General features: G+C 37.9%; 1 protein-coding gene across 6 annotated transcripts in view; it reads right to left on the bottom strand.

Annotated features, from left to right (window-relative positions):
* The window catches only part of LOC114250558 (synaptic vesicle 2-related protein), a 36,156-nt gene that overhangs the window by 5,420 nt on the left and 4,773 nt on the right, over positions 1-25,963 (bottom strand). For 2 of the 6 annotated variants that reach the window (XM_089732046.1, XM_089732047.1), the window contains exons 3-10: positions 22,080-22,241; positions 13,478-13,608; positions 12,900-13,059; positions 11,305-11,426; positions 8,535-8,773; positions 7,798-7,949; positions 6,543-6,666; positions 483-1,609 (exon numbers count right to left, since the gene is read on the bottom strand). In XM_089732046.1, coding sequence (XP_089588172.1) covers positions 1,181-1,609; positions 6,543-6,666; positions 7,798-7,949; positions 8,535-8,773; positions 11,305-11,426; positions 12,900-13,059; positions 13,478-13,559 — 1,308 coding nt within the window. In that variant the 5' untranslated portion in view covers positions 13,560-13,608; positions 22,080-22,241 and the 3' untranslated portion in view covers positions 483-1,180. Of the gene's footprint in view, positions 1-482; positions 1,610-6,542; positions 6,667-7,797; positions 7,950-8,534; positions 8,774-11,304; positions 11,427-12,899; positions 13,060-13,477; positions 13,609-22,079; positions 22,242-25,963 lie in introns of those variants that run through there. The other 4 variants (XM_089732048.1, XM_089732049.1, XM_089732050.1 and 1 more) reach the window with 3 other exon arrangements.

The raw sequence follows: 25,963 nt of genomic DNA, 5'->3' as shown, positions 1-25,963 counted from the left end.
ATCTTCTATATCTATATATATAAAAAAATATTGCTGTTCGTTAGTCTCGCTAAAACTCGAGAGCGGCTGGACCGATTTGGCTAATTTTGGTCTTGAATTATTTGTGGAAGTCCAGAGAAGGTTTAAAAGGTAGATAAATATGAAAATGCTCTGAATTAAAGAAAAATAATAATTTTGTTTTTCCTTTGATGTGTCCCCCGTCGGACGGATTCCTTCTGTTTGTTTTAAGTTTATTTTATACAAAAGTTTAGGTGTTTTATTTATCGACTAGCGACCCGCCCTCGCTTCGCTTCGGAAACATTAAAACACACATGAAACCATAAAAAAAAAATTAAAAAAAAATTAAAAAAGTAGCCTATGTTCATCAGGGATAATGTCGGCTTCTAATGGAAAAAGAATTTTTCAAATCGGTCCAGTAGTTTCGGAGCCTATTCGAAACAAACAAACAAACAAATCTTTCCTCTTTATAATATTAGTATAGATATAGATTGAGGCACTACAAAGTCTGCCGGGTCAGCTAGTTAAAGATAAATTTCGGTGAAGCCGCATAACCTCTTGATGTCATTGGGAGTAGATACAGAAAAAAAAACAGTTAGATATATGCGTCATTCGCTCGCTGTATCGCGTGACACGAGACCATTGAACTTTTTTTTGGACACGTCAGTTCATTCTCATTTGTATTACAACTTGAACAACCCAAAAAATAGTTGATATTTTCCGAACATAATGTTCATTGTTTTTGAGAACCATAGACCTACTTAAAACCAAATGTATCAATACATTTATAAATATCCGGATAATGAGTGATTCAGAAACTATTGATCGCTTTCAAGAAATGAGGAGTATTATAACAAATCGTAATGAATTTAAAATGAAAACGCAAAATAAAATTACGATTATAAATTGCTATTTAATTACTTTACATTTCATTCATTAACCTTGATTGTGGGTTAGTTTTACTGTATTCATGACCACGGTGAAAGGTAACTAAATTAAATGGATTCTAAGAAACAAAAGAATCCGCAGTCGCACAAAACGTAATCCGACAGACCCCGACAAATAAAACAAAAATCAATACATTTTGATTTGAAAAGTTCTAGATCCGACATAGTTTTTAATAAAAATACATGTGGAAGAGTAGAGAGAGGCAAGGCGAATTATCTTAATTGGGAATCAAATTTTAATTCGGAAGCCCAAATAGAATTGCGCTACGGCAAGTGGAATGATCTGAATTTAGCAGATATTTTTTTAATTGAACTATTTTTTGAATGACACTTTTTATACACAGAATTTGCGCTTCTTGCCTCTGCTCTCCATGCAAATATACCAACCTGAATGACGTAGGATATACGTCAACAAAATAAGACGCGACGTTCCCAGCCGACAAGCCCACCAGCTGGATCAGTATGAACAGCAACAAGCTGATCACTGGCTGCTCAACTAGGTCCACCACGACAGTGCTCATGCCGGATATGAGCAAGGTACCAACCAGTACGCTCTTCCTCCACGATGTGATCATAGAGGCGATGTAGTTGATAATTGTGAAGAACAAACTGAACGCCATCCCAGAAAATATGGTGCTGTCGGCGATGACGTCATTGCATGTTTCCTGTCAATAGAAACGTAGCGTTTAAGAAAACGTAAACTTTATGTCTACTTACTTATGTGTTACTTTCCAGATTGGTGGGCAATGTCTATCTATATACGTATTAAAATATGTGTATTAGTCTCTGGTTTCCATAGTACAGAGAATCCTCGTTTGGGGCCAAGTGCCCGTGTCTGACATAACGCCAGTGTCCCTCCTCAGCATTTATATTGTGATACCCATGAGCTATGTAAATAACACGTTAAACAATAGCTCGTCAAAAGCGTGTTACGAAATTTAAGCAATGTGCCTTTGAGATTCCTACGCATATCGGATCTTCGAAAAACGGAATGCATAAGTGTTTGTTTGTTTATTTATGATCGATCGAAGATTTACAAATTAATTTGGAGGTCATCAGCGTGACGCGTTCTATTTGTACACACTTATAACAATAACGATTCTACCCCATTTCACAACGAATTCCGATGCTTTTTCACGATTTTTTTTTTTTTGTTTGCTATTTTAATATTTTGTAGAAAACAATGCTCAAGGTTAACAATATAAAACATCCGTATAGTTTCTATACAACAAAACACAAAATGCTACATCTTATAATCGATAAAATCGTGAAACATTATTAAAATATATTCGAATACAGTAGGTAATCGATAACATTTTTTTTTTTTGTGATTTTATAAAGTGCCCCAACTAACACATGTTTTTTTAATTGTTTTATAAAGTGTTTAATAACACATGTTTGTAAAATAACACATGTTTTTTTTTAGGTCAAACGTAAGAAATAATAGTTAATTAATATTTAAAAAAATATATACAATTTAAATCCACCATCAAAAATAATACACGAAATTAAACCGGCCGTTGTATTTATTAGCAAATAACACTTAGATTGAACGTGTCACTGTTGGTATTGCGATGATGTGTGTAACTACATACTCATTATCATTGACGCCCACCTGTTTAAATATTCGTTAGGCATCTTACAAGTGAACTGATAAATTTAATAAAGTAACATGGCATAGTTTTTTTTCTTTATCGCCTATAAATAAAATCCTCTGATAGACTAGATATTAAATGCTTGTTTTGTTTAAGAAAGTAAAAAATAAAAACTAAATTTGCTTCGATGATAGTTTGTTGGAAGTTATGGATAGGTTAATCGTGAATAATGAAAAATACGATCAGTTTACATTTAATCAAGCATATAGGATATGCGATATCGATAAATAAAAGATCTAGACTTTTGTATAAAATAAACTTAAAACAAACAAAAGGAATCCGTCCGACGGGGGACACATAAAACGGAAAACAAAATTGTTATTTTTATTTAATTCCGAGCATTTTCATATCTTCTTTCTACCTTTTAAACCTTCTCTGGACTTCCAGAAATAATTCAAGACCAAAATTAGCCAAATCGGTCCAGCCGTTTTCGAGTTTTAGCGTGACTAACGAACAGCAATTCATTTTTATATATTAAAGATGAGGCTTGTGCTTCTTTTTCCACGCATGGAATTTGTTTTTGTAGGCATGACCGTAGTGTTCGTAAAATTCTACCAAAAACGCTGAGTTATGACTGCAATCCACTTCAAAGCCATTAGAGCCAAATGTTGAAGTGACAAAATTATAAAACAAGCTAATCTGTTACTGGTGCAAAGTTTACTGGTGGTAGGACCTCTTGTGAGTCCGCGCGGGTGGGTACCACCGCCCTGCCTATTTCTGCCGTGAAGCAGTTATGCGTTTCGGTTTGAGGGGTGGGGTAGCTGTTGTAACTATACTTGAGACCTTAGAACTTGTATCTCATTTACGCTGTGGGCTCCAGTAACCACTTAACACCAGGTGAGCTGTGAGCTCTTCCACCCATCTAAGCAATAAAAATAAAAATAAAACTTACAAACTATGATTCAATTTTGTACAGAGAATTCAACAAAGTTTTTATCAATCTTTAAATTTGTTTTTCAATAAGAAGACATGTATGTGGTGGAGCTGTTTTTTTCCGTACCTACCTATCCGCTGGTAGCCTAACCGGTTATTCTAGCTACGCAGACATTTAGATGATCTCACGTACTCAACCTCTGTTAATTTGCTAACACTAGCCCTAGCAAGAGCAGTGCTTCGCAGAATCTATCATCATCATCATCATCAGCCTTTATCTTTTTTTTTATTCCCTTGTAGGCAGACGAGCATACGGCCCACCTGATGGTGAGTGGTTATCGTCGCCCATGGACTTCAGCAACGCCAGGGGCAGAGCCAAGCCGCTGCCTACCGCTTAATACTCCCCACAAGCCTCTTTTAAAGTAGGTAGGACATGTCATAGCGCTCGGGAAACACCGTGGAGGGGAGCTCATTCCATAGCCAGATGGTACGTGGCAAAAAAGACCTCTGGAAACGCACTGTCGATGATCGGAGCGGTTCCAGATAATATGGATGAACTCTGCTCCGATGGCGGGAGGGGCGATGATAAAAAGGAGATCTGCCACTGCTGGATATAGGCCTTCCCCGATGCCTTCCACATAATGCGGTCCTCCGCTTTCCGCATCCAACGACTTCCCGCCGTGCGCACTAAGTCGTCGGTCCACCTGGGTGGAGGACGCCCTACGCTCCTGGTACCCAACCGTATATTATATATATCCATCTATCACCGGATCGGAATCGCGGCCCACTGAGAAAATTCGATCAGAAGCATGGGTTGTGTCTATGAGTTAGTTCGCTTTTGTTATTCAATGTATTGGTTCGCTATACAAAAGCTAAGTCGGTCAATGAAAACACTTAATTCACTGACTGTTGCGTCTTCAATGCTCTTTAGAGATTTACAGAATCATCATATTAAGTTTATTCGGTTTTGATATTATAATACAGAGAAGTGCGATTGAGGCTAGCGGCCTGAGGATTCCTATTGCAAGCTAAGGCTCTTCGTAAGCAACGCTATACAGCCCCCAAGTAATATAATCTTGTACGTGTGTTCTCCGTCTGTTAGTGTCTCTGTCGGTTTGTTCGTCACTCAAAATCATTTTTCTCGGGAACGGGTATTGAAAAGTATAAAGTTGTAATTAGTACAGAATCCTAAGATCCACGGTGGAAAGAAATTTTAGTAATATCTTCGATCAACAATAGTAACTAGATAAAGGGACACGTACAAAATTAAAGCAAAAGCTGTCCGCGTGAATATACACATAAATAGCTACATTCGTTTACTAACAAACGGAGAAAAAGTTTTGAAACAGTTTTAAGTTCAAACTAATTACAACTATGGCACCTTGTAATAAAGTCACAAATCTCCAAAACATTGTCTAATACTTACGATGTAATTTTGTTCAAAATTTAATATTATTTATTAGTTTAAAGCTTAAATTGTAGTTTATACTTCATGTACTTACCGAAAGTAAGATACTCCGGCCGTTAAATTGCTTTTTCGGGCATTATTTTTGCAACCTTTGAATACACACTGCGGCATTGTGAGACAGACGGGTTGACATAGGCTGTGTTTGAAGTGAACTAAACAAAATAAGAGCTCACATTTCAAGTGAGCCGTTATTTGACGAGACGAATTTTCTGCACCGACCCGAAATCTAGTTACTATTGATGATCGAAGAGTAATCTCAAGCTTCTCAATCAAAACAATTACAGCAAAACATTCCCTTTTTACTCACGAATACCGAAGCCCGAACAAAAAAAAACAGTTTCATTTATTCGTACACACATTTCTAGAATGTAGATTAGAATGTATTTAAGGTATTTTGTTGATTAAATGAGTGGAAGAGCTCCGGTCTAACTGGTGTTAATAGGTTACCCGAGTACATAGACATGAATAACGTAGATACTACCACCTACCTTAATACATGAGTTCTAAGTCTTAGTTTTACAGTACAATGGCTGCCCGACCTTCCAAGCCGAAGCACTACTTCATAGCGGAAATAAGCAGCGTGGTGGTACCTACCCGAGCGGGCTCACAATATGCCTTACCACCTTTATTTTTTCCTACCTAAGCTGATAGCCTTAACCTGACGACGTTGCTAACACGAACCCTAGCAAAAGCCGTGCTTCGTAGAATCTACCACTGGATCGGAAACTCGACCCACTGAGAAGATCCGGCGAGAAACTCAGTGGGCTGTGTCTGTGGGTGCCTATACCCTACCAGCAGTAATGTGTGAGTTTTGTGTAAATAACTATAGTAAATAATATGTGTATGTTTGTATCACATACAATACATAGTAGGCGCAACTACCGTGACCTTGTTTACATCTTTTTTGTTTGTTTAACAGTGAACAGCTGATTGATGTATGAAGACCGCCAATGTATAGAAATGCATTAAGCATATTAGAAAAATAAATTTGAATAATAGTAATTAGAATGAGAATGAGTATATCAGAGGAAGTGTCAAAGTAGCCCCGGTAATTAACAAATTTAAAACCGGACGATTAGCGTGGTGTGGACATGTGCTGCGTAGAGAGAAGATGCGTGTGACTAGGAGATGTATGGAAATGGTAGTGCAAGGTAGAGGGGGAAAAGGTCGACCGAAGAAAACATGGATGTAGTGTGTGAATGACGATATGAGAGCTAGATGAGTTAGTGGTGAGATGACGGCTGATAGAAGAGAATAGAAAAATTCGCTATGCCGACCCCACCCAGTGATGATAGGGTGGAGAAAAAGAAGAAGAATAGTAATTAGAAATTTTGAGTTCATTAATCTCTTACAGCAGCCGGCCTCAGTGTACCAAAGCACCGCTGTAGCCCTCGCGTATCGTAATTTACGATCGTGTTACACTGCGCGCTCACAAAAAATATATTTACAAATATGACTCACTGACGCAAATCCGCGGTATCGTTTTCAGGAACGCCCACATTACTGTATCTTAAAATAAACCCAGTAAACAAAAACTATTTTCACAATCTTCCAACACAACTTCGTATCTACGCATGTATAAGTTCACTTAAAATTACTTACCCCTAAATGTACGTCCGCAGTGATGTTCGATGTTATTTTATCGCAGAAGCTCGCCGTGGCATTGGACGGCGCGTTGTAAAACGAGTTGACAATGGTCGGGAACCAAATGTAGAAAACGTTGTTACTGCAATAAGATTAAATCATCACAGTATGTCTCTCCTATGCGTTACGTTGCGTTTTTTTGACGTGAAAACGTCTTATAATTCGATAGAGCCGGCTGCACGCACGAAAAAACATGACTCATGCGGCGTTACCTCGCTCTGAGGTGTACATGTTTTCGTCAAGTATGAAGTTTAGTGAAAAGTGAATGTGGTGTCAATCGTTTATAGCAACGATAATTGCGATAATTGAAAAATGAAACCATTCCATCAGTAGTTTCTTATGACGTTGTCACGTTCAACTATCGTCGGTAAACCGACTTTACAGACAACCGATTTTTTTAAGCACGCCTTTTCCAACTTGCCTCTTAAGTATTTATGTAACTGATTGCTTCAACTTAATTGTAAACAGCTTCAAGGGGTTTGATCAACTTGAAAATTTGTACATATATCAAAGACAGATTAACATCTCTCTTTCAGACCACAGAAGTCCACTGCTGGACATAGGCCGCTCCTAAACCTCGCTACAACGATCCGTCCTGCACTCTTTACATCCAGCAGATCCGCACGAGTCTCATTAGGTCGTCGGTCCTCGTTGTGGGTAACCTACCCAGGCTACACCGATTAGCATACAATAATTATATTACTCTCGAGTAACATGCTGGCCAGAATAAAAACCTACTAATATCTAGTTTGGCTTGCTGTTAAAGAGTGTTATTTTTAATTTTTAAGTTACATTTTATCTTTTACATCTCTAAATAATTATTACCCTAATTTATGGCACCACTCTGGAAACAAGAGGTTCATATAAACTTCCACAAGTAAAATATTTTTCTGATACAAACGCCACTTCCACAAAAAAATTGTTCTCTCGATAAAATCTTAACATAGTGAATAAGAGAGACCATAGTCTACTAGGCGATACGCCTAAAGTGCTCTTATTCAGCATCCCAACTTTACCTTAATGGCTTAAGAAGGCTACAATTTTTTTTGTCATTTAATAAATAAAAAATGATTGTTGTATAGATTAGAATCCATAGGGATTCCACTACTATGGACTCTACAATGCTTACACCAATTAGATTGGAGCCTACTTCACTGAACTACGTAGGTACTTCATTTAAAAATAATTCTTTAGAAGCAACCAGTTCACTCACGTGCTAGTACAGACGGCTAGAAGAAAGAAAAGCTGTAGAGTCTTCATCAAATACGGTCTACTGAAGATGGGCGCAATCTGCTGCCATAATGACTTCATAAAGGGCACCTTTCGTTCGTTTCTCGTATCCTTGGTAATGGTGAGTAGTGATTTCTGAAAGATTAATTCGTTTTAATAATTAATAACAAAAAAAAAAAATCTTAAACACAAATCATTAAAAAGCAATTACATAGTTTCAATCTAATTGCAACAAAAATTACTATGAATTTTTATCCATTTTTAATGACCGAGCGACTACAACTAATTGGTTTAGTAGGTAGCAATCTTACTTTAAGTGTAAATAAACTTAAACGAGTTATTTAATTCCAAAGTTACCATAATAATTAATATAAAGTCTAAACTAATGGAATAATTCCACAAAATAAAGAAGGAGCTCTGGATTTTTATTCGTGAGATAAAAATGTATACCACGCAATGTAACACAATTATTAATTCGACGCGCCATGTTAACGAACTCAGTTCTAAAGTTCGTGGCATATTTATTGAATTAAAAGACAAGTACCTACATACATACATATGTTGAGATTAGTAAATATTGCTTGGTACTGCTTATCTAAGTAAATGATCACCTATATTATAATTATCCATCCAAACATTTTCTAAGACAAACTTTTATGAACTTCGAACAGTAATTTAAACCCCTCATCAGAAATAACTCCAAAAAGTTGCACTAAGCACCACAAGATCCACGTCGCGGTCCTTGAGGCCGTATCCTGTCTTCATAACCTCCAAGGCTTCGTCGACACGTCCTTTGGTCGCCAGAAACTTGGGGCTCTCGTGCAGGAAGAAGATCACGAAGCCTCCAGCAGCCAGCATTACTGCCATGACCAGAGTCAGCAATCGCCAAGGACGGAATGTTATGGCCAACCAGGGTAGAGGTATTTCGAATTGTAGGCCCAATATTAAGTAGGCCAGTGCTGAAAAGTAAATTTCAGGTCATATTAGGATAGCAGACAAAAGAGCTGAAAGACAGTGGATGATTATTGGGAATTTTTAAATTATAATTCAATTATAAAGTTCTAGTTATGTTATAGATTATAGAGTTATAACACCACATCTCAAATGCGTCTATACGTGTTCGGTTAGCCATTCTTATGGTCTACGTCTCTGCGCATAACGGAAGAATACTGGTGTGTTCACGAGGCGTATTTTTGTTTTTTTGAGATATATATCATACACCTTTCAGCCCAGATCCGGTCGAGTTGGGGCATAGTGTTTTGGCCATACCGATGCGTCTTCTTATGTCAGGTTCGCACGAACCGTTGTTGGTAATTGTGGCTTCAAGATATACTAAATTGTCCACCACTTTCAAAACCAGTGCGCTGAAGGGGTGAGGGTGCCATTTCGGTCAATAACCACTATTTTAATCTTGGATCTGTAAAATTTGAGGCCCATTTCGTCGCTAATGCGTTCCATTGATTTTATTGCTAGCCATACATAAATATAAATATATAAATATAAATATTTTACTAACAATCACGCCACGTTAACTGGTCCCGTGATAAGTTCGTAAAGAACTTGTGTTACAGGTACCAGATAACGGAAATAAAAGTAAGATTTTTATTATACACATACATATATTTAATATACATCCATAACCCTGGAAAAGACATTTATATTTATCATACAAATATCTTCCCTTGGCGGGATTCGAACCCGCGACCCCCTTGTGTAGTGACCATGTCACTTACCAATACACCAGACGGACGTTAAATTACGTTTCAAACAGCCAGTACTGTAAAACGGCAATTTCATAGATAAAGATCTATTATTTAAATGGTATGTTTACATTCTACATGTATCACCTACACTCTATGTAATTTTAACTCTATGCAATATAAATTGGAATGTTGCCTTAAATATCTCAAAATTTCCTTCTTTTGAATTGTGATAAGCGGTGATGGAGGTTCCTTAATTTTAGTATAGACATGAGTTTAGAATGTTTTTTTTATTTATTGCTTAGGTGGGTGGACGAGCTCACAGCCCACCTGGTGTTAAGTGGTTACTGGAGCCCATAGACATCTGTACCTACTACATCTGTACCTGAATGTACCTACTACAAGTACGTATGTAGCGGGCTTTTTTATTCTTTTTTACTTTCTTGGCGTAGTACGAATAGTGAATGAGCAAATGAGCTCACGTCTTCCCGATGCTGACGGAGCTCATGAATACCTCAACGGGTACACTGCCTACTACACACCACACTACTACACAAAACGTCAAAAAACTTCTAAATTACATTGAAACTAGAGGTCCCGCAGTCGTCGAAATTCGACTATAGTTAATTGGAATTGTAAGTATGTACACTATTATGATTGTATTTTATACTTCTATAATCACAAATTTCGCCAAGACTACACTATAAAAAATATTAACAAAGACAAACAATATTTAATCTCAATTTGACAATAGACGTCAAGAACAAAAGTTTGACAATAAATAGTATGCGTGCGTGGGTGCGTCAAATACATGGTATGTAGTGTGTGTAATGTTTTCTTTATTGATTTAATGTATCTTTTATGCATTATTTTAAAAAGATATTAGCATTGTGCACTTCTTTTCTCTATAAGTGTGGAAAATTTCATACTCCTCCGTCCGCGCAATTTTCGTAAAAAGGGATACAAAGTTTTTGCTTCACGTATTAATATATAGAATTGAAATAATCGTATAGTTTAAAACCAAGACGTAATTTTGCTTTACTATTATAAAATCAACATGTACTGCGAACACGCAGTACTTATTATTACTGCGACCCAAATGTGAAATTACGAAAGAGAATTATTATTATTGGTGCTAGTGAATTTAGTATTTTTGCAATACTAGTGTGTCCAATCGATTCTTTTTAATCTGAATCAAATTTATGCATAAAGGTCAACGGCGGATTTAATGCCTGAGGCATACTCTACCAGTCAACAAAGGTAGGTGTAGAGAGTTCTGTGGTAGGTGCATTCTCTCAATCTATAATTAAAAGACCTAAACTTTTGTGTAAAATAAACTTAAAACAAACAAAAGGAATCCCTCCGACAGGGCACATATCAAAGGGAAAACAAAATTGTTATTTTTATTTAATTCCGAGCATTTTCATTTTTAACTACCTTTCAAACCTTCTCTGGACTTTCACAAATAATTCAAGACCAAAATTAGCCAAATCGGTCCAGCCGTTTTCGAGTTTTAGCGAGACTAACGAACAGCAATTCATCACTACATAGTATAAATAAAACAATGTCGCTTTCTCTGTCCCTATATCCCTATATATGCTTAAATCTTTAAAACTATGCAACGGATTTTGATGCGGTTTTATTTAATAGATAGAGTGATTGAAGAGGAAGGTTTATATGTATAATAACATCCATTAAATGGTGGAGAAATCAATAATAAATTAAAGTTTCCGAAGCGAAACGAGGGCGGGTCGCTAGTTTTTATATATATAGATTTTAGAACAACTTACCGTAGCAAATGAAATCAGATATTAGATTGAAACAGTTGAGGATTAACAGGTATCTAGTCCTGTTCCTCGTTCCCGTGCACTCCCCCAAATAAGTTATCGAAAGCGTTATTGAAGCTGTGGAACTGAAATGCACAATACAAGAAACTGAAACAACAAAATTATATTATGGAAAATTAGTTTTTTTTTGTGTCCTACCTAAGCTGGTAAACTAAGGGGTTATGCCGGCATAACCGGGCGAGTTATTTCCATGATGACCTGGAGCTTGACTCGGTCAGTAAGAATATACAGTCGGCACCATTGCGCCACTTTGAGAAGGCAGCACGACACGATAATCCTCATGTCGTGGTCGCCAGAAATTACATACCCGATCCTGTGGACCGAATGGTAAACAGTCGACGTCGCCCTAAGAACATCATTACGGATCCTCCCGATTCATTAACGGTGCTTTTAGGTACCACAAGCACCGGTCACCGTCCTCGCCGAATCCGACACTTGCGACGAAGGGCTCGACGAGTAAATTAACCCATAGACACAGCCCACTGAGTTTCACGCCTGATACTCTCAGTAGGTCGAGTTTCCGATCCGGCGGTAGATTCCGCGAAGCACTGCTCTTGCTAGGGCCAGTGTTAGCAACACTTCTGGTTTGAGCCCCGTGAGGTCACCTACGGGGTGAAGCTGCAATAGCCTACCAAGGTAGGGGAAAAAAAGACGGGCGAATAGGTGAGCTTACGGAGGTGCGCGTTAGGTGAGCGTGCGGTGAGCTTAACCTGAGGAATTTGCTAACACTAGACCTGGCAAGAGCAGCGCTTCGTAAAATCTACCATCAGATCAGAATCGCCATCCACTGGGAAGATCCGGCGAGAAGCTCTGTGGGCTGTGTCTGAGGCTAGCGTGATTTAAAAAACGGTAAATCATACGGATTCCTCCAAATTAAATCTCCAAACGGTTGTTTGTTTGAGCACTTGTTAAACCTTCCGTGACTGATCGAATTTGGGCTTATTATATGTATATTAATTGAGTTCTATTCGCAACGAATGTTTTTTAAGATTTTCAACAAATTTCTTAGTTAGTGATCATTGACTGAGGTCCCGAAGTCCTGCCTCCGTCATTTTAATGACGTAACGTAGCAAAAACTAAATTATCTAAAATGAACTAAGATTACCATTAAAATTTATTTATTTTTATTTGTCCGTAACAGTGTATTCACCTAACATCTTCAAGCTAATATTTAGGGCAGAAAAGTTTCTTAAATGTTGAAATGGTCGGTCAAATATATGCTCTGTCCATCAAACAAGAATTGCAAACTTAAATGGAATTTTTGTTTTTAAATAAAGGTGAGATTTAGGCGCGAGAACCTACGTCCAGAGGTGTATAATAAAATCCACGTCACAATTAACATCAATGCCCCCCAATAAGAACGTAATTAAATTGTTTAATTGTAATTATGGCAAAAGCATTTTTTCATAAGTATAAGAAAAGGATGGAAGACAGTCCAGTTATAACGGTCATACAGCGAACACATTAACATTGGGCTCACCCAAAAAAAACAATCCCTCATTTTGAAAATGAATCTGACAGAACTGAGAGTTACTTACAAGAGACATCCAAGTAGTTTCAAAACCAGCATCATCGTGAAAGACGTCGAGAAAGTTGTTAGTGTAGCGAAAACGGCACCCACTGATGTTGATATTAATATAGCCTTCCTTCTACCGTGCGTGTCAACATAGTAGCCCCATGGTAACGCGGAAAGGTAACCTGAAAATGTATTTATGTATCTGATTGTTCTTTGTTTCTATTCTTAATGCTAGTTTTTTTTTTATTCTTTATTGCTCAGGTGGGTTGAGGAACTCACGGCCCACCTGGTGTTAAGCAGTTACCATAGACATCTACAACGTAAATGCCGCCACCTACCTTGAGATATGAGTTTTAAGTTCTCAGTATAGTTACAACGGTTGCCCCACACTTCAAATCGAAACGCATTACTGCTTCACGGCTGAAATCGGCAGGGTGGTGGTACCTACCCGCGCGGACTCACAAGAGGTCCTACCACCAGTAATTACGCAAGTTATAATTTTGCGGGTTTGATTTTTCTACACGATGTTATTCCTTCACCGTGGAAGCCACTCGCGAACATTTGTTAAGTACGTATTTCATTAGAAAAATTGGTACTTGCCTGTGGGATTCGCACACTGGTGCATCGTTATGGCCACGGGGATCGGCGGTGCGAACAGCGAAGCGGTGGGCGAGGCGACCATTCGCGCAGCACCGTTTGCAGGCCACGGGTACTCACGTTCGCCGCCGCGACTAGTAAGGAAGTCCGACAGCGAAATGTCTATATTGAAATTATCTCGATATTGCTTACAAATTAATAGTTTTTTGGTTCAGGACCTATTATTTGGAAAAGATTGTGAAGTACATGATTTGAATAAGAATCGGAGTATACCTATAGATGGAGAATTCCACAAGAAGTACGAGAAATACTTTGAGTGTCTAGACTTCCAAATAGCTGGTCTAGCTAGTATTTCAGCTATATATTTTTTTTATTGCTTAGATGGGTGGATGAGCTCACAGTCCACCTTGTGTTAAGTGGTTACTGAAGCCCATAGACATCCACAACGTAAATGCGCCACCCACCTTGAGATATAAGTTCTAAGGTCTCAAGTATAGTTATAATGGCTGCCTCACCCTTCAAACCGAAACGCATTACTACTTCACGGCAGAAACAGGCAGGGTGGTGGTACCCACCCGCGCGGACTCACAAGAGGTCATACCCCCAGTAATTACGCAAATTATAATTTTGAGGGTTTCATTTTTATTACACGATGTTATTCCTTCACCGTGGAAATCAATCGTGAACATTAAAATTTGTTGAGTACGTATTTCATTACAAAAATTGGTACCCGCCTGATATTCGACTACCGGTGCATCGCTCAACACCGGACGTCTTATCCGTTCGGCCACGACGAGTTTAAAAATATAAAAAAAAAAATTAATAAAAAATATAAAAATTTCGGCGTTCATTTTTCGCGGCGAAAACAACTAAACTCATTTAATCACTGCACTATTCGCCGCGACTACCGCTCGACTCCGTGGCTTGCGCCGTCCTTATTCATGCATTTGTTTTGCTCGCCCGCCGCATCGTAAGTCGCCCGCGCGATTCGCTCGGTACATTCCGCCGGTCGCTTCGCCGGTCGCCGGTGCGCGTGGCTTGTTAGGTACATTTCTATGCGCTTGTTTTAGTCGCTAGACGCTTCGCCGTTCGCACCGCGCGAATATTCGTATCCGCGAATGTCCCGTGGCCAGGCTGTTAGATACGAATGCACCGGACGTCTTATTCTTTAGGCCACGACAACTTCAAAAATATTTATTATAACTAGTACGTACTAGTAAGTACTATTTGTATAGTACTTATTACATCTCATTTTAGTGGGATAACGACGCATATGAGCATCAAATTTTTGCTAGCCTATATTTACTGGTGAACGCTCATGGGTTGGTGATAAAAAGAGATGATGGTAATCATATTAGTATAAACCACGAAGAACCAAAGTCCTTACTTGGCCCGCATTCTTCAAGCCACCCGTGAGATCAGAAAAGTTGGGATCTCTGCTGTGTCGTTTGTCTGCCGCAAAATAATTTTCTAATTCCGCTATATGTCTAGACTTCAGTCTAAATTCGCACAGTTACACAGATATTGATGTGTGTCAATTTAAATAGTCTGTACCAAAACGTTTACAAATACTTTTATGATCTACTCTAGAAATTTATTTATTCAACACTAACTAATATCGCCTATTCGTTCTGGTGAAGCGGAAAAGGCCTTCGGCTTTTTGTTTGTCTCAAACGATATCAATTTGATTTATCAATAAGGCCAACTTTGATATCTACATAATATTATGTTTATACTAAGCATCGTAGCCACGTATTCGATCGCGATAGAAACACAGCTCTTGCTAGGTCAGAAGCTAGCAAAGTCTCTCCAGGCTGATCCCCGTCAGCCCGACCGCCAGTCTGCTGAAACTAGAAAAGAATCTCAAGTCTAGTGGTAATTAGGTTGGTTAAAAAAATGTTAATGTTAAATTTAAGTAACTTCTTCTTCTTCTTGGTGTCCACCTTATCCCACTAGGTGGGTACAGCCGTTTTTGAAGTGAAACTTCTAATGCGACTTCCAACAAGACGTTTAACGCTACCATACTAGAAAGAGCGAGAGTGAACGCGTGGCACTCGAACGCATGCGCGTAGTATACTCTTACAGACTAGCGCGAGCATTAGCAACGAGTAGCGTCTAATATTTTAATGAAGTACATATATATATATTTTTTCTATCTATAATTTAAAAAATATTTACTATAAATGTTGAAGATGTATCTCTTATACACAACATTCTCTATTACAAGACCAATTAAGGATAAAAATGAAGAAAACCACAATACTACAACATCGAAAAAGAAGTTTCACTTCATTCATGTGCGCTTTTTGTCTATTCTATTCTCTTCTATCAGCCGTCATCCCAACACTCTCTCCTCTCTCTCTCTCATATCGTCATTCACTCTCATGTCATCTTCGGTCGACCTCTTCCCCCTCTACCTTGCACTACCATTTCCATACATCTCCTATTCACATGCACCTCTCTTCGCATCACATGTCCATACCAAGCTAACCGCTCTTTAATTTGTCAATCACCGGGGCTTCCTCTGATATACTCAATCCTTATCTTGTCCATTCTTATCACTCCACACATCCATCGCAACATTCGCATCTTTGCCGCATTTAATCTTCTTTTATGCTTTACTTTCGTAAAATTTAAGTAGCCACCGATAAAAAAACTCAAAATCTTGATAATACATATTTTATAAAATAAAAATCACACCATATGTCTTCACGAATCGTAAGATCTTATTCAAAATCACTTGGTATTTATTCGGTCCTGAGTGCAACCACACAAGTTTTCGTAATTCTATTAAAAAATTTCAACGATTGATATTACACTAGATATAATCAACAATCTATCTGTTTTCTTATCACATGTAGAATTCGAAGCACTTGATGATAAGCGTCAGCACGGATACATGATGTGCTTATTAATGTATTTACTAGACGACCCGGTGAACTTCGTATCACCTACATACTATACGTTTTTGTATAAAATGGGATCAAAGTTTAATACAATTTTTTTTATTTTACTGTATTTAACTGTGTTTCATTTAATAATAAACAGTTAGTTAATCTTAATTAACCTTAATCAATTTAGTTTTCTAATATACTATATTTTTTGTCTTTTTTTGCGTAAATATACTTATAAAGATGATGGTTTTTCCACTCGCGAATGCGGAACAGAAAAAATTCCAAGTTGATTCCGAAAGCCCTCAACGACTGGTCTTGCGATTTATTTATGGTCATCACAAATGCCAGATGTACGGGATATTGTAGACGCTTAAAATCAAATAACAAATGTGTTGGAATTATCGGTATATATACCCGGGGTCAAAACATTCTTTCGTTTATATGACCTCAATGACGTTATTGATAAGCTTTTTTACAGCCAGTCTCGTTCCATTGCACAGTCGAGGATGATTGATGTTGCGCAGTATAATCACAACTGATCTTACTTTTAAATGCAATTCATGATAGTCCAGGCAAAGGAAATTTAAAAACTCGGTAGGATAGTTTACTACGACATCCTGGTTTGAAACTGTGTCAACTGATTTGTATGAAACTCTCCTGGAGGAAAGTTCAGCTAGTCGGATTGAGATCATCGGTATCTTTGTTTTTGGCCGCCAATATTACTCGTTCACTCTGCCAAATTAGCTTTAATAGACTCTCGGGCTCTCAGCGAATAAACAGGCAAATCAAAGCTGCTAATTATGGTTTCTGGACTGTTGTTCTATGTCCGTAAAACACGCTAAAAAAGCTCCTCTTTTGAGTCGGTAAAGTGACAAAAATCTATGGCTAGTATAATTAATCCGGTTGAGATATCAACCGCGACCTTACCATTTTCAATATCTAATCACTGCTTCGAAACCATATAGCAAAAATACGCTCATATTAGTTGTTAATTGTTGTCTTTATATGCTGCCACAAACGTCTTTAGTTCGTCAGCAACTGTTGATCGGGAAATGATTAGAAGAGTCTGACGAAAATAACCTGACAACGGAATCATGTCTCTACTAAAAAATATCTTTTAACGTTCTATCCAGTGCCTCCAGTGACCTCGCCGTCGTAGATTTATTTTGGCGATGTTGCAGACTAGTGCTTCGTTGATTTGTATGTTTAGTGGTAATTTCAAGGCAGATTGTGCAATTCGTCCACCTTTTACCAATGTTGCAGCTATTCCTGATGAAGCCAACGCTGGGGCTACTTCATTTTGCTATCTGATCTTTATCAACAGTAATAAAATTAGGAACGTTTTTCCATACCCTCCTGGAGCAATAGGAAGTAAATTAAAAAAAAATGTTTTCGCATACTGACTAAGTAATGATAGATTTCTATTCTTTAGATTTTCATTAAGAAAATTATGAATTTATTTCCTTTTTTGGACAACTAGCTGACATTTTTATTAATTCGGAAATAGATCCGTTTTCAAATCTGACCAAAGTTATCGGACCTCATACTGCAGTTATGAAACAAACAAATTTCTGAACGTACATATAAATATTTGATAACCAAGTAGCAAAAGAATTCAAATCAATCACAGCTAGAAACCGTTTGTATTGGAAAATTAAATTGTTGTTTTTAGTATTTCCCTTTAATTATTATTTACTAGCTGACCCAGCAGACCTCGTAGTGCCTCAATCGATAAATAAAACACTTAAACTTTTGTATAAAATAAACTTAAAACAAACAAAAGGAATCCGTCCGACGGGGGACACATCAAAGGAAAAACAAAATTATTATTTTTCTTTAATTCAGAGCATTTTCATATTTATCTACGTTTTAAACCTTCTCTGGACTTCCAAAAATAAATCAAGACCAATATTAGCCAAATCGGTCCAGCCGTTCTCGAGCTTTAGCGAGACTAACGAACAGCAATTCATTTTTATATATATAGATTAAATTAAAATTAGCCAAAACGGTTCAGCCCTTCTTGAGTTTTAGCGAGACAAGCGACAGCAATTCAGATATGTTTAAAGATACTGAGTCTGTCTGATTGGAGTGACGGAATAATCTGTAATGATTGATTGAGATTTTTAAAATCTAAATCGCTATTACGCCATACGCCATTATCAGAATATTGTCGATATCTCTTGTCGATTCGAAACTTTTATTTAAATGCGTTCTTTATTTTGAGGGGAGACTACCGTATCGATTACATAGATAACAAATACAGTTAATATGGATGACTCGACTGGATGAACATTAAATGTTTGATAGCCACGATACACATGAACATTTTGTATGGGAAAATCTTTGTGTTTTTTTTTTCATCAATTTTCTTGTATTCTTAATAAGTAATCTGTTATTCGGGACGGAGACAAATACAATAAATTAAAAACCATGAAAATCGGTCCAGTCGTTCTCGAGTTAGAAGTAAACGAACCCGACTTTGTTTTTTTTATTGCCCTTGTAGGCAGACGAGCATACGGCCTACCTGGTGGTGAGTGGTTACCGTCGCCCATGGACACTTCAGCAATGCCAGGGACAGAGCCAAGCCGCTGCCTACCGTTATTTATGATATAAGTTTACCCAATGAATGGTTTGAAATCTTGAATAGGATGTGGTCTACTCCTACATATACACTTACACACATATGCACAACCGGTACGTATTTATATAGGTCATATCTTTACATTTATTTCCGACACACATTTCAGCCATGTCGATACGCACCAGTCGACTGTATTGGACACACGCACTGAAAACCAGTTTGTTGTGACGTCAGGTCGATACGTCGTTGCCCGGAGCACCACACTCACATCAGTCAGAGCCTACCCGCATCACCTAACGCCTGTTTACGCTTTTGTGTTTAACTTTGTGTTTTTTTTCCTACCTAAGCTGGTAGCCTTGAGAGGCTATGCCAGCGTAACCGATAGCGTAGCTGAGCTCACTAGGCTCTAACCAGAGGACGTTGCTAACGCTAGCCGTAGCAAGAGCAGTGCTTGGTAGAATCTACCACCGGATCGGAAACGCGACCCACTGAGAGGATCCGGCGAGAAACTCAGTGGGCTGTGTCTATGGGTTAATTTACTTGTCGAGCCTTTCGTCGTGATCTAAAAGCACCGTTAATCGATCGGGAGGATCCTGAATGACGTGCTTACGGTGACGTAGACTGTTTATCATTCGGTCCGCCGGATTGGGTGTCTAGTTTCCGGCGACCACGACAAGAGAGTTTTCGTTTCGTGCCGCCTTCTCAAAGTGGCGCACTGATCCCGACTGATGATAATACTGATGAGGTCAAGCTCCAGATCATCATGTAGATCCACGTTCCTCACGAACCACGGTGCTCCAATGGCTATCCTGCAAAATCGGGATTGAATGACTGGAAGGGGCTTCAAATGAATGCGGACCGGGTGAGCGAACATTACACTTGCATAGGTCATGACCGGGCGTTTGCGACTTTTGTAGAATGTCACCTTATTACGAAGGGACAATTTACTTCGTTTACAAATCATCGAATAGAAGGTTTGTGCGTACGGCCTGTGACATTTCTACTGTGCTTGCTTCTGACAAAGTATCCCTTTTCTTTAATATAGGAGAGACTGATTGTGTGTGTGACTACCTGGCACTTCGCGCCAATACACCCACATACGCTCTATGGACAGTGACTATCACATGGAAACGTGGCTGGATATAACTAGTTTATAGTTCGAAGACTATTTAGTGATATCAGCTCGCGTAGGTACTACTATCCTAGCTATTTTCGCCGAAAAGTCCATAGTCATACAGTACGGCTTGAAGGGTGGGATAGCCCAAATACTATACGATTAAAAGTTAGAACATCTCATGCTTAGAGTAGAGAGTAGCGGCATTCACGTTGTAATGCCTACTTAACACCAAATAGGCCTTAAACACAAGTCTACGCAAAAAAAAGCATTTGTTAATAGCATTACCCTAGCATTACCCTACATTAATTTAGCTATTAGTAGCTTTGCCGGTCTGCTGGTCAACTCTGTCCCAACCCCGGTTGAGAAAAGGGGAGGGTTGAGTTGGAGTTCGACCTTTCCACCGTAAAACAGTCAACATCGAATGTCGGGCGGCGGTTAATTAGGCCGACCCAAATAAGACTTCAGGGGCCTCTAAGAACTAAATTTCTTCCAAAAGCACTGCCGTTGAAGGACGCGGGAGCCCACCGTGTATATTTTCCGAAGAAAGCCATGTCATGAGGCCACGACTGACAGCATTGTGGATTATCGAGGCAAGGTTGTGTCGCTTTGTCGCAGTTGTTGTAAAAGCAGTCCAAGAGTCAGTTTAGGAGAGATAGCTATATCGTGTTACGCCCACTTTACACATGTCAATAATTCATCTATCGTATTATTATCGTATTTCCTCCTAATGTTGAAATTCAGTTTAACGAAGGACTGATCGCCAATCACCACTTATCAGTGAGAGGATTAGCTTAATCTAGAATTGTTGTAAATTAACTTTGCTCGAATTTATTCATTCGGGAGTAGTACTTTTATAGCACTATTTGGCGGACGAGGAAAATAATTTGAATAAAAACAAATTTCATGACAGCTGTAATTCGACTTTGAAACTGACTTTCACGGTATCGAAAGTCAACTATTTCAAGATTTTTCGCAAATTATTGGGTGTTCTAATAAAACCGGTCGTTTCTATATTTACGATTACAAAGCTTTTTATAGATTTCATTGTGACTCCCAAGACTACAATAAAACAAATAAAAATACTTTACAATGATAATATTTAGGTCTAAAAACGGAACATGTTTTAGCCGTCCAAGAATTCGATTGTAATTCTATTGTATCTTGCGCGCGTTGATGCGTTAAATGTTTCTCAAACAACATCGACCAGATTCGAGACGCGACTATTATATATGTATACAGCTATCCAACTATTTGTCTTCTTCAGCAAATTAATCTAGAAAACGACGATACGGGGGCTATCTTCTGACAGAGTGATCGATCTGAGCGTTTCGGACTCATCATAAATCTATATAAGTATATATATAAATTAATTGCTGTTCGTTAGTCTCGCTAGAACTCGAGAACTGCTGGACCGATTTGGCTAATTTTGGTCTTGAATGATTTGTGGAAGTCCAGGGAAGGTTTAAAAGGTAAATACATTTTGTTTTTCCTTTGATGTGTCCTCAGTCGGACGGATTCCTTTTGTTTGTTTTAAGTCTATTTTATACAAAAGTTTTGGTTTTTCATTTATCGATTGAGGCACAACGAAGTCTGCCGGGTCAGCTAGTTTATTATAAATAAGTTTTTGTCGAATCTTTTGTATGCGGCGACAAATGCCGTTACAGTTCGATCTGCTGAGCAATTTCACTCGCTCGATAGAAAAACCGTCTCAGTGTCGATTCCTTTAGAGTTTAGACAGTCAGTCACGTATGAAATGTGTATATAAATAGCTTCTGTAAAAACTATGTAAGAAAAATGTTATACAAATGGTAGTTATAGCCTTTTTTTTGTCTTGCCTTTAGACAGCGCACAAAAGCGTGATAAATGTAGAGCTGTAAAGGACTCGGAAACTAAGCAGTTTGGTTAGGAAATCCCTATCTTAGGGACTTTGGTGCTGTAAGGTTCTCAGGAATATCAAGAAACTGATCGACTTCCTAGAAGAGGAGAAAGCCCCCTTCATCGACTAACCCTTACCTGCAAAAGGTATGGACGTAAGTAGACTGATCTCTCTCATTCCTAACTTCAAGTCACATGCCGCAGCCGGGACGATGACACAGAAGCCGAGCAAATCCAGGATCGACGCTAAGTGAATGGTGCTACTAACCAGTAACACCATTATGTTGTACCGCCCGTGACCTGTAAAACAATAAACGTAAATACAGCCTAGACCAGTGCTTCCCAAACTTTTTTGTGCCCCACTGTAACATTTCTAAAATTTGTATGCACACCGTACATAATTTTTAACATTAAAAAAATTATTTGTTCACTTCAGAAAAATAAATGATATGTTTTAGGAAGAAATCACTATGAAATCGTAATAAAAACACAGTAAGTAATATTTCAAAACATATAATAAAAAACTCAAATTCAAATTTATAATACATAATTGTAATACAGTTTTTCTATGTTAATTTAGTGAGATTGCCTCCTTAATTAACAAATGGCCCCCTTGTGTGGGCGTGGGCCCCACGTTGGGAGAAACCAGCCTAGACTGTCTCGGTTAGCGCCCCTGACTGTTGCACCAAGGGTCGTGGATTCAATTCCCACATCGGGCAATCACTCGTTTAATAAACAGGTATATTTTGCTCTTTGTTCACGTTTTTAATATCTATATACCTACTAGCTAATCCGGCAAACGTTGTTTTGTCATATACATATAAGATTTCTAGGGAATTTCTAGTGTAGAAAAAAAAACGAACTTATTGTAAGTGTGTAAGAATATGGTAAATGAGTGAAAGAGGCATGTAGCGCTGTGAACGTTGAGGGAATATAAAAATAACAAAACCTCATTCAACCACATAATGCCCAATTATAACAAAAAAAAAATTGACCAAAAAATAAAAAATAAATGTTAGGGGTGGACAACCCTAATCACTTAGGGGTATGAAAAATAGATAGTGGCCGATTCCCAGACCTACTGAACATGCACATAAATTTTCATGAAAATCGGTCAAACCGTTTCAGAGAAGTATGGTGACTAACATTGTGACGCGAGAATTTTATACATAAGAAGTACATATATGTTTAAACGTATATAATTATGTATTTCCGTCTCTGGTACACATAATACAGAGAATATTTAATTACGGCCGGATGACCGTGCGTAATTTGTTATCAGCTATTTAACGTATATTTGAATACAGATTACATTTTACGTTTCAATCCGCGCTTCCCCGTACTCATAGCGTTCAAAATAATGCGTAACAACAAAGAGATGTATTTACTTAGTTACTATTTATTTATTAAATTAGCAAGATAAAACTGTTATTATATACTACCATAGTTAATAAAAATTTTAGTAGACACGATTTTGACGTGAAAATGTTCAAAATATATTTAATGTTTATATTATTGTTTAAAAACACAAATAACTTTCAAAATAATCAAAGCATAAATATTAATAACTAGCTGTACGCGTCCGCTTCGCTGGGCATTTAAAATTAATATTATTATTTCTCACCCCCACAAAGATCCTCATCATTAACGCCCCCGCAACTGATGTAGGGCGTCCAACACTCATATAAATATTAGCCTATCCATTAAGTACATGTATTTTCTACATGGATACCAAGTTTTAAGTCAATCGGATGCATGGTTTAGTAGTTATAAACGGAACATCCGTAAAATTACTGTAGATTTATATATTAGTATAGATAAGCTAGGTTACAATTAACATTAATAATTTGATTAAGTATTGTAATTCTTAAGCAAATCATGTTATTGGCGCCATCTATTATTATGCTGGATAATAAATAATTAACGTCAGAGTCATGTAAAAATCACTAAACTATTTATTGTGAATATTAAGCTACATTTTATGAATTGTTTCACAGTAATTCCATTTCTTCATATAACAGAAGTTGAAGTTGTTATTACAAACACAAGATGGCTAATTGTGTAAAAACTAAGACGTGGTTTTTTGTAATAAACAAATAATGTTAACGTTTTAAAGAATTGTAATCTAATTTCATTGTAATAGATCATAAGTTTGAAAAGCCTAGCGTAACGCCGACGTATGTTATCTTCATTCGGTTTACAAGAAATAAAAGCAAAATAATCTCCTTGACTAGATAATATGTATGTCGCTACGTTTTATGATAAGTCCAGCCTTGAGCACATTTCCAAATCATCCTCGTTGTTTGAATATTTGCAAGAATACCAATGGTAAAATAAACTAGTCTATTTAATATACATCCTTGTACCTAAATGCGCGTGTTTTTTATTATTTTTTTATTGCTTAGGTGGGTGGACGAACTCACAGCCCACCTGGTGTTAAGTAGTTACTGGAGCCCATAGACATGTACAACGTAAATGCGCCACCCACCTTGAGATATAAGTTCTAAGGTCTCAGTATAGTTACAGCGGCTGCCCCACCCTTCAAATCGAAACGCATTACTGCTTCACGGCAGAAATAGGCAGAGTGGTGGTACCTACCCGTGTGGACTCACAAGAGGTCCTACCACCAGTGTAGTGGGTATGCAGCTTCAGTTCCTCACTTGCCTTAGACACGTCCTTACGGATCCATCAGATCCAACAACCTTTGAATTAGACGCCTTCAGCTCTAACACTAGGAGCAGGTTTAGGAACCCCGGTAACCGTACTCGTCGAGCTCTACAGAAAGGTCGACGTGCAACCTAACCCATGCATCAGCTCGCTGAGTTTCTCGCCGGATCTTCTCAGTGGATCGCGTTTCCGATCCGGTAGTAGATTCATTTGCGAAGCAGTTGCTCTTGAGTTGTTAGGACGGAGGCGCCCGGGCAGCTGTTAGCAAATCCCACCGTGAGCTGAGCTTTTTCTCGGCCACCTATCCTGGTGAAACTAGAAAGGCCTCCGGGCCACAAGTAATCCTCGGATTACTATTAATACTATCATGTATATTATATAGTATACATTAAAAATTCGAAATCACTATGAACGGAATTATTTCATCAAAAATCCTATTAATTGAGCTTACAGCTTTAGGATTTTGTTTTATCATTTAAAGACGTTTTGCTTATACCTATTAATTATAAAAAGAAGTGAAATTTAATTCGACTCAAACACATTGGGTTACTTCGTGTTACTTCCACCAAAGGAGGACCTATTTTGAAGCATATATTTCATTATTCATTAAATATACTAAAAATCTGAATACACCTGTTAGTGTTATTTTATTTTCTATGAAATATCGTATGAATACCATTTATTTCCTTTATTTATATATTATTTTCTATCTTCTGTCCATGCTCCCTCCGAACATTACGCCTTTTTCGTTATTTCGGTTTTTAGTCAGTTCCCAATTCTAAATAGTAATCACGAAAAACAGAAATCGTATTAACATAACAGTGGTATATATAGATCGTTATATATATAATTATATGCTCTGTTATTGCAGCGGCTATGTTTCCGCTTGCCTGTCACCAAAATCATAAATATATTTTATTATATAATATTGTAATTACTATGCTAATCGTTAATATTAGCTAAATGACATTTCGGTGATTTCTTAATTCGTAACCGAGAATGTATAAACCATAGTAATGGGTGAATGCTCATTTTGCTTTCTCGACACCGTAGACGATAGTGGAATATCGCGTGAAGTGCAAATAATGAATCGACGCTAAGGATCACAGCACACGGGGCACCAGCCACAACCACAAAACGCAGCCACCGACTTTTTTCCTGTTGTTTCCATACATTTTATATGGACTCGCCGCAAACCGTTGACGTCGGTGGCCGCCACACGCTATAAAACAGTGATGGGCAAAGTACGGCACGCGGAAGTATTTAATCCGGTCCGCCGAAAGTCCATCCATCCTAAATATTCTAGTCGGCATTTTGGCGCGTAAAATAAAATCTGACGTTTATAATTGAAAATC

Source organism: Bombyx mandarina, chromosome 12, assembly GCF_030267445.1.
Source record: "Bombyx mandarina strain Sakado chromosome 12, ASM3026744v2".
Classification (NCBI taxonomy): Eukaryota; Metazoa; Arthropoda; class Insecta; order Lepidoptera; family Bombycidae; genus Bombyx; species Bombyx mandarina.
The sequence above is the reverse complement of the archived record's forward strand: the minus strand, read 5'-3'. Positions and strand labels throughout refer to the sequence as shown.